The 10,208-nt window shown below is 42.9% G+C and overlaps 1 protein-coding gene across 1 annotated transcript; it reads right to left on the bottom strand.

The window, feature by feature from the left end:
• Nucleotides 1-4,605: 4,605 nt before the first annotated feature.
• Nucleotides 4,606-9,076, bottom strand: hykk.2 (hydroxylysine kinase, tandem duplicate 2). The gene is made up of 6 exons (XM_084676503.1): nt 8,971-9,076; nt 8,221-8,290; nt 7,824-8,132; nt 7,511-7,653; nt 7,094-7,274; nt 4,606-6,774 (listed from the first exon to the last, which is right to left on the bottom strand). Exons 3-6 carry the CDS (start codon nt 8,125-8,127, stop codon nt 6,308-6,310), a joined length of 1,095 nt encoding a protein of 364 aa, XP_084532629.1. The 5' UTR covers nt 8,128-8,132; nt 8,221-8,290; nt 8,971-9,076; the 3' UTR covers nt 4,606-6,307.
• Nucleotides 9,077-10,208: the final 1,132 nt, after the last annotated feature.

The following is a 10,208-nucleotide window of genomic DNA, read 5'->3' as shown; positions in this document are numbered from 1 at the left end:
ACACTGACTATTACGACTAGCCGAATAAGTATTTAACAATCCAAGAAAAAGGCTGTCTGTCCCTCTTTCTCCATCACTCTCGCGCTTTCTCTCTCTCTCTTTCGAGAGAGGCTGCTACCGGTTAAACATTGTATCACGAGAGTGATTCCACCAGTGAAAGTTCAGGTAATGTTATGCTCGTCTCCCCTGATAAGAAAGACTGCCAGTCTGTGCAAGTGATGCTTCATGGGCCTTGGTTTGCCCTGACAGTGAAAAAACAACAAGAGCGAGAGGCTCTTTAGTTCATGCTATGATTGAGCAGAGTGCTCTGGCATAGTTACTTATACAGATTTGAGGAGAGATCTAGAAGGATATAAAGGGTGGGAGTGGGAGTTTGAGGATACATTGCACTCTGCGTCTGTAGTTGTGCATAGCACCATTGTGTTGCCGTGTTATGAGTTCAGTGCTATGGGTTTTTATGTCTCAGCCATAATACAAGATCCTCATAAAGACGTGTACACCTTCCTAGACATATTTGACATGGCAAACGTATCACCCCATGCATGTGTGATTTACAACTTTTCTTTCAACGTTTCGAAGCGAGGAGCAGGGCAAGCAACACCGTCGGCTGGAAGCCTATGTTCTGTCCATCATGTACCCCAGCATGCATTGTCCTGAGAATGACTTTCCTTCTCCGTCACCTTAACTGGCCTGCGAGATTGCTCCGAGGCTGTAGAGCATGCCATGGACTGCGGAACCGATGAGGTTTCTCTCGTTCCTATTCCTCCGTTCGCGCTTCAACAACTCAGGCTCCCCAGGAGCGCGGCGAATACAGTGAATCGAGGCTGTCCAATCGATTGACTCCGACTCTCTGAACACCTTGCTAGTTTTCGAGATTAAAAGCCTGCTGTGCTCTGTCCCTGTTCGGACCGGCCTTTTGTCATCATGTCGACTTATTGGGAGAAGATTGCTTGTTGATGCCTAATTGAAAAGAGGTTCATGGCCTTCGTTTTCTCCAGCAGTGAATCAGGTGGGTCAGACGTGAGAAGGCGGGTAGGCTATGGACGTGTTTATCCCAGAAAGGAGTAGTCAATGTATTCTGAAACGCAAGTTTGAATCTGTGACGACGCTTGCTGTGCGACACCAATAGCCTGCTAATGGAGTTGATATACTTTGTCCTTGAAGGTTCTTTTCTGTGAAATAGACACTGTTTCTCCTTGTTTTGGTGCAGATAAGCCTATTAATTGTGTTAAGGATAATGCAACTGTGTGTATTTGTTTTTAGCCAAATGTTCTTAAACCACAAATACAAATAGTACTTTATTAATACTTCATTTGCACCAGGGAGATTACTACACAAGCAAAGGACATGGGACACTGGCCTTAGGGTGTGCAGTACATTGTTTTATGCCTTCAATAAGGAGTAATATGATAAATGTGAGTAATATGAAGCCCAAAACTTTTTGTGACCTGGTAGGCCTGTTTGTCAATGAATCCAACAGATGAGAAACGTCTTTCTCAAAAGTCCATTAAGGCTTGTGTTAGTTTGTGCCATCTTGGCTTCACAGCCTGTCAGTGCTAAAAGCTAAACGCCTTACATTATAGTCTGTCAGAGAGCCATGAATTTAATAATTCCCAACAGGTCTGCTTGGCAAAGTTGAGAGGAGTTAGTTTGGCAGACCAAAATGTCTTGCCTGTGAACAGTGTGAGGAAAAAGACATAAGAATAACTTGATAAAAGAATGTGACAAGAGCACGTCTTCAGATTCACTGTGTTTTTGTAAAACACAGTGTTTTTACAGTGTTTAAACAGTTTCCCTCACTGTATATGGTGAACGTGCAACAGATTATACAGTCTAAGTTGTTTGGCCATGTGAAAGCCTCACATGTCAAAGTTCATTGTTTTACTGTAACAAAATAATTTGCCACCATTGATGTATTGAATTATGTATTTGTGAAAGTCACTCTGTTTGAGTAAATCAAATTACAATGTAGTCATGTGGAAAGAATGAAAACAATTCTCTTTCTGCAGGGAGAAGATTTGGTGTGTCCCTGTGTGATGGGAGTACATTCTAAACTGAGGGTGTGTGGATAACGATATTTGCGCAGATTAAAGCTCTCCCTTGTGTTTTAAACAAAGCGGCGATAAATCATCGGTTCGGAGTGGAAATGGTGGAACAGCGTGCTCTGAATGAGTTTGCTTTAGAATAACAGGACCAACAGGAAAAGACACAGAGAAGGCACAGTGTCCAGGCAGAGATAGACAGACTCACACCTCCACCCCATCGTGCTCTGTGGCTTTTTCTGCATGGCTGCAGGAACACATCATGCGAAGCTGCTGGGGCAGAGGGCAGATGGTTCGGAGGGTGTGTGTGTACTGTCGAGGTGAGTCTCGAGGGAGGGGTGTGTGTGTGTGCTTCTGTAAGTGTGTGTGTCTGCGTGCGTGCGTCTGTGAGAGTGTGTGCGTGTGTTTGGTGTGTAAGAGTGTGTGTGCGTGCATGTGTCTGTGTGTGCGTCTCTAAGAGTGTGTGTGTGTCTGTAAAAGTGTGTGTTTGTGTCTGTGTCTAAGAGTGTGTGTGTGTGCCTCTGTAACAGTGTGTGTGTGTGTGTGTGTGTGTGTGTGTGTGTGTGTGCAGCTGGAGCATGGGAGGGTTGCTCAGGTGTTCCAGTGTTCTCTAGAGGTTAGGGTGTTAAGACAGCACAATCCCAGATCCTATGTTTGTATTCCCAGACGCACAAATATTCAGCAGGGTTCAAGACCATGTTCACACACGAGAGGGGTGGGGGGGGCGGGGGTTGGGGGACTAGGTCGAAACCAGGTCCCCTAACATAGAATTTTAATGGTAGGTTTTCATATTCAGGATTTACACACTTCATACACAAACCTCTACATGAGAAGCGTTTTATTTGACTCTTCCTAAGGACAGCACTGCTCAGAACATGGACTGACATCCCCACCTAGTGTCCAACCTTTCAAACACCAAAGCACTCCATTTTCTATGACCTCATATCCCAAACAGACAAGAAATGGAAGGAAGAGTAGGGCAGCAAAGGTACAGATTTAAAACCCAACTTTTTCAGAAATCATCAGTTTTAAGGACTTTCGGTTTAAGTCCTTGCTGTTTGGTTGAGATTAGGCCAGCACAGAGTAAGTAAAATTCACTCAACAAGCACTGACCCTCACGAGTAAGCCAGCAGATAAAATACATTTTGTGTATTTTAAGTGGGCCACCAGATGAGAGTAGGTGGGGTATTCTGTCATATAGAGTCACTGTTCAGTAGCAAGAATTCAGAAAGGCACACAGCATTCTCCAAAACAGTCAACAGCCAAGACCAGCAGATATCAACCTGTCGAGCCAGCAGGAGGTTTGGAATTGGAAACAGAACGAGAGTCCATGCTTCAGACGGCACGCCACGCTTTGCGAAAAACCTATTTTCTTCCTTTCTTGCTCCCTCCCCCACCTGTCAGAGAATCTTAATAAGCCCTGGAGGCCCCTCGTCATGTGAATGCTGTGTTGTACCAACGTCAGCTAAAAGTTGTACATGAGAGGAACTATAAATGGCCATGTGAAGGGGGGTCTGCTTCATTTGAACAAGGGGGACCTCTAGCGGTTGGTAATATGCACTGTGCTCCTATCCACTGTGTTGAAATGAGAGCAAGATTTTAGGCAACATATCTGTGGAATGTAATCGCAATGTTATATTGATACTGAAGCTAAAGTACATTTAAAGACACATTTAGCCTTCAGCATGAGTACTACTTTTGGAAAGAAAGTGTTTTCATTTTCAAATTGATTTGGGCTGATTGGTGAGAGGTGTGGTTTCCAGAGACAGCTTGAAAGCCTGGCGATGACAGTGCCATTTCTTCTATGGGACAAGTGACTTGACTCGTGATTTGTGTGATCGTAGGTGGCCTCAAACGTCCCTCTCTCTCTTTTTCATATGCCACTAATGCCTGTCACCGCTAAAAGCCTATTTAATATCGCAATATTTCAATTCTGATAGAATTCCAACGCTCATGGGCAGAGCATTTGGAAACCTCTGACAGCTATTTATAAATAATGTGTGTGTGTGTGTGTGTGACCCCTTATGCCCAGCCAAGGTCTCAGGGCATAGATGTGTCTCATTATTGTATTATTGATGCAATATTAATCTTCTAGCCACAAAAACCGAGGGAGTTTTTAACTGGTTCTATATTCGCTTGTATCAAGGACTGAATGTGAAGTGGCTCTTCACATTCACACAAAACAGTGGAATATCCCTTTGTGCTTTAGTGACAATTATAAGCATTATAAGGCAAAAGTGTCATTTAAAAAAATGTTTCACAGGCTGTTAACTTGGCTATACCACCAGATGGCAGTGTTTGAATATACATGTCATGATTATCACAACGCCTCATTTTTTATGAGGCCCAAAATACTCGCAGTGTGGGCAGTGCTTTATTTGTACATCAGTGGATGCAGGAAAAAGCTCATGCTATCACAAACTGATAAAGCTATCACTTCCACTGTTAGTACCCCCAGTAACTCTAATAGTCAGCCCTCACATTCAGATGCTCAGGCTTCGCAGAAACACGGGTCCCAGTTTCAACTGAATCAAACACAAAAATAATTTCTCTCACACCCACATTTAAAAGATCAAGAACTGTAATTAACGTTACGTGATGGCTGAAAAAATTTACATTGTTCATGCCCTAATGATACACTTTTACATGCATTTTTATTAAGGCATTTAACAGAATAGCAAGCACATGGGGAGAATTGTTGATCATCACAGTAGGAACAATCAACACAAGGACATAATAAGAGGTCATTTGAGTAATAATAAGGTCACCCAGGCACGCTTTTTGGATAAGGGCCACACTTGGCTGCCAGCAATAATGGAGAATGGAGTGTTCAACTCATCACAGTAAACAACAGTGTTTGCTTGTAGCACATTGCAGAAAATAAATCTATCAGGCTAAAATCATGCATCTAGTACTTTCATACGGCCGTTTCTTTATCGTTTTAATACCTACAAATCATGGTAATTCGTGGAATTGTTGTGCAACGCAACTGCATCCTCCACCTGCTTTAAAATAGGAAACAACATGGTTGCTGTAATGATGTAGAAAGTGCTGGCAAGAAGTCGATTTTACAACAAAGGGAGTGAATGATAGTAAGCGCAGTACTAAGAGTACTGTACTGTCGGATTCATGCACGTCTCCAAATAAGTGACGCGAGAAGCCGATTGCTCTGTCCACTGAACCGGACTCAAAGCTCTAGTGTTCTGAAACGGGGAGATAAAATACCCCAGTGAGACTGCATCGCAGTTTGAATACAAACAAATACAAACAATTAGCACAGCGATAATTTGTCCCTATTTGGGGAATTAAGCCAAAACAGGGGAAGCTGTATCGTCATTATAGTCTGGTGATTGATAATGTGCCTATAAAAACAACAGAAAATAAGTTGTATATGCAATTCATAGATTATTATTATTAGTCTTTGTGTACACCAGATGTACCCATTAAACCATTAACTTACTGTCCCCAAATGCACGCTTTTCCTATTTTCAGAAGGATTCAATCCTTCACATCAGTTGCAAGGATATCAATTATCAGACTTGTGTCTGTTGTTACAATCTTTTCAGAATGAATCCTTTCACATGACAATGCTCAAACACAGTACTAAGATTCCTTTGGCACTTTATAATAAGGCTGCATTACCAACCATGTAACTACATATCAATATCTGCTGTAACAAAATTTGAGTTACATAGGAACTACAGAATTATAGTTACAATCACAGTTCAGGGGTACAAAGTATTATTGCATGAGTGAAACTATGTATGCGGAAGATTGGACCTTTGAGGGGTATATTGGTGAAACGCTGAACTTACTTTGATCCAAATATGTTTTTCATTTAGCGGAGGGATCTATCCAGAGCAATGTGCAGGACAGTTGCTAGCAGTACAGGCTGGTCAGCAGAGCGGAGCCATTCCAGTTTACCTTCTAGGCCTATCTTTTACCAGTCCTGGTATGGTAAGTCTTCCTAAAATACAGTTGTGGTTGCTTCCTCTGACCTTCATGTCTCAGAGAGACTTTGCTACTCCTACTGTGACTGAACTGGTTATTGTTATCATCAAGGTGTAAATGAACTCTCTCTTCAATCAGCTGGTTATCTAATAGGGGTGGGAATCTTTTTCGTACTTCACGATTCAATTAGAATCGATTCTTACAGTCAAGATTTGATTAAAAATCAATTCACGATTTTTCAAAGATTTCTTGTCTAACCTTAACCAGAACCTGAACCGGTACGTCGCACTGTTCTAGTGAAGACACACAGCACGTCATTCCACACCTACTATGTTGGATTTGTCACTCTCTGCATACTGGGCAGCACCACAAAACCATTTTGCCGCGACTTCCTCCTCTCCAAGTTCCCAGAGCCGACAAAGATGGCGGATGCCCGTCTTCGCCGTGGTCATCAAGTACTCCTCGTTCTCGGGCTGTTGGACCACGGCATGACGGGCCAGAACGAGGGACTGGCAGAAGCGGCACAGCACCAACAGGTAGAGAGCCTCTTTCTCGGCCTCGTTGAGGGGGAAGACGCTCTCCCAGCCTGCCAGTACAGGGCCTCCCACGTCCAGGGGACTGGGGTTCTCTATCATCATGTACATGATGGTGATGGCTAGCTCAAACACATAATACCCGCTGCTCATGTCGCCAAAGTCCAGGATCCCGGAGATCTTGTAGCCGGCTGAACCGTCGGGTTGAGCCAAGATGTTGTGGTCGTTAAAATCTCCGTGATTGATACCTGAAATCCAGAGAGATACTGTAGATGTAGTCTGACATCGTTTTCCACTCAAGTAAGCTAATTAAGGGGACATTTAATACATATAGGCATTTAGCAGACTTACAAGAAAGAGCTTTACAAAAGGTGCTTAGGTCAATGATAGCCAAAACATAAAGCACACATTGTGAAAAGCAAACGTGATACATAACATTTTTCATTAGTCTTGAATAAAGATGACAAATGACCCCCCCACCCCCCCCCCCACCCCCATCATAGCCTTCCTGCTTGACCTCATGATCTTCTTCAGTCGGTCATTACAAAAGGATGACGACATACTCACACTTCCGAAAAGAATCTAGTTTGGGAATTACGCGTGTTTTGTACTGCTCCATGACTGCCTTCACCACTTCCTGAACTGGGTCTCCATCCATTAAAGGGATGTAGGTCTCCAGGAGTGGAATACTGGACAGGCTCCAAATGAAGTTTGTCCTCTGCAGACTCGGAAGCTGAGGATGCTCCATCTGGTACAAACACACAACCAAGAGTCGGCCATTGACTAGGAAACATAACCGATGACCAGTCAAAAGACATACAGCTGGTCAAACAGATCCCTCAATGAATGTGATCATTTGAGCAACGCATCACTGGATGAAACATTGTCAACTTTCATTGTCAGACCAGCTTGAAAAGCCTGTGTCACGGGTTGCAAGACTTTGGTTTGACAACTTTCTTGAATGGTTGACGTAATTACACATACCTCCTGCATGATTGTGTCTATCTTGGCAGCCATTTTGCCTACTTCATACAGTACTTGCGGTGAGCAGGGGATCTTTGCAATGACGGACCCGGGCAAAAAAGTCAGTAGCCGGACAAGGTACTTATGAATGCCAAACCCACAGTCTGCCAGAGAATAGTTTGATATCATTTGATTAGGTTCACATTATATTTACCCGTACTAAATATTTACTTGTGTAAATACTAGGAGTAGACATGCAGTGCAGTGTAATGTGTTTACAGATTAAATGTGTTCCAGTCCAATACAATCCAGTTCAATTCCAGGTCTTTCCTACCAATCTCTTCCAGACTCATGAGTTGTCCTGTGCAGGTGGGGAGGGCTGTCTGAGCTGGAAGACCCCGCTGGTGCAGAAAGGTCATGGCGTGGGTCTGCAACTCCAGCAGGGTAGGGTTTTGACTGTCAGCAGAGTTCATCACCTTCAGCACATACTCCTCACCTTCGGTGGTAGCTACAAAGAAGTTTTGATCGTCGTAGCTGGGAAGTGAGCTAATCAGCGATGGGGTCAAGCCGAACACACGCTTCACCATCTCAGACACCTGGGGGTGACTGAGGTTTGGCTTGGAGTTCTTTACTGACATTTTGGCTGCAAGTAAATGTATATTTAGAGGCGTTATGAGGCAGAGCACTTAATGATTATTCATCGACTGAAATTCCAGTGCACTTCCACTAACCTGTTCAATTTAAAACTTTTTTTCACAGACGTCTGCCCAGCCCGCGAGTCACTATTGGAGGATCAGTTATCTTAAAAGCAAACGTCGACATACATATTGTTGCGATTTTTTCCCCTTCTTCATAAAACCAAAAACACCAGTTTGCAAATACAATCTGATATACACTGTAGGCTATGTCTTTGCAAATTTCCTAACTTTAAAATGTAACACTTCAACAAAGATACCGATTTCTAATCAAAGTAGCTAGAGAACGTTCATGGCTTTAAACTGAATGATGGTATGTAAAGTGAATTGCGATTCTAACCAATGACTCAAAAAAAAAAAAGCCAAATCACATGCGCAAAGAAAAGGATTCTGTTTTGTCAAATGTTACGCTGTAATAAGTAAACCACATGTAACCTTCTATATAGTGACACTGCTATAGCTAGCTACTTTGCGTTGGTCCAAAGTTCACACATTTACGCCAACAACTGTGCCCATGTTCGAAAGCCACTACATTATACTCATCTGGCTATAATGTTGAATGTCTACGCAAACCGAAGCCACTACGTGCATGTGCAAGTGAGATGTGATAAGTCAATGTTTTGGATAGTAGGCTAATGAATCCACACAATGTTCTTTCTGACCACTAGTCGCTTTGGATAAATGCATCTGCTAAATGAATAAAAGGTCATTCTGCCTAGCTCGTGTTTCTAAACTGCAAAGGCAAACTTATTCATTCAGTTGCAATGTTTCCACCAAAATACTAACCTTCAGGTGTGTACTGTTGCTGGATCATTTAAAATGTTTGCAGAACTAGTAGTAGGAAGACAACGTCACGTTTGCCTCGATGAGGCTGCATTCAAGGTCAACAGCGTTAGTAACGTTGTGAGCGTTACGTTACTGGGCCACTATTGCAACATTTCCTTTGCTGTTTTTGCTGTGGGTAAGAAGAAACGCCTAATAACTTGCATTCAGTGAATTATAACCACATGTACAGTATACTTTTATCCTGAAATTATTTTCATACATCTTCAGATACTCTCTAGGAGGAATGCAAAATCTAGGGTGGTAGTATACCAGGAGACAAACCCACATATGAAACTAATTCAACCCTAAAGCCAGGGGACACCTTGGCTGAAAACATTGTTCTTTGGAAAATGTCTTTTGAACATCTACTTTATAGATGAATTGACTGCGTTCCAATACTCACATTGTATGGTTAGAGGGGCCAGTTACATTAAACATTATCGTTGTCATATACTTCACTGCATTGCATGCATTAACAGGCAAAATACCATGTTTATAATTATTCAGACACTACATTCAGGGGGTTACCACAGGGGGGGGGGGGGGGCATTACCTGTGACAGGGTTAAAAACCATGTAAATGGGAAATATTCAATCTGCCTGGACAGTAGAGTGATTCTTCTGACGTTGATACTTATTTTTACTTGCAGTGTCAAGCTGGAGCCTCTACTCCCATGGAAGCCAAAACGTTATTTATTTCCTCTTCAGTAAGGTCTGCCTCCTTTTCCCCACAGGTTAAGGCAGAAGTGAGGTCAGGTAGTCATCCTGTAAACAAAAGCATCAAATAATGAATGGGATGACCCAGACAGTCATGGCCAATCATTGTTCATGAAATGGTCTAAAAGTCTGAAGGCCATACAAATCTTTTTTTGCAACAGTAACTGTCAGCTCAGTAAAGATACACCGAGGTGAGTCATGCACTAAGTGTCCTTGGGTCTTGAAGAGCCAAGTAGGGGGGGGCCGTGAAAGCAAGCGAGACATAACATCCTCTTTTTGGCCACGTTCAGACACCCCATTTTCACCAAGCAGGTCTTCTTATGCACGTCATCACTCACCCACGCTAATCAGGAAATGAAAATAATCAGACTTGACAAATTGTGATTATGACGTTAGCGACTTACACTTAGTCCCTTTGGCTCCTCTCTTCTGTCACTTCTGTCACTTTACCCAGACATCGCCATAGTCACCAGCACAGCCGGT

This window comes from Hypomesus nipponensis, chromosome 16 (assembly GCF_054491055.1).
Source record: "Hypomesus nipponensis isolate SF chromosome 16, ASM5449105v1, whole genome shotgun sequence".
Lineage (NCBI taxonomy): Eukaryota > Metazoa > Chordata > Actinopteri > Osmeriformes > Osmeridae > Hypomesus > Hypomesus nipponensis.
The sequence above is the reverse complement of the archived record's forward strand: the minus strand, read 5'-3'. Positions and strand labels throughout refer to the sequence as shown.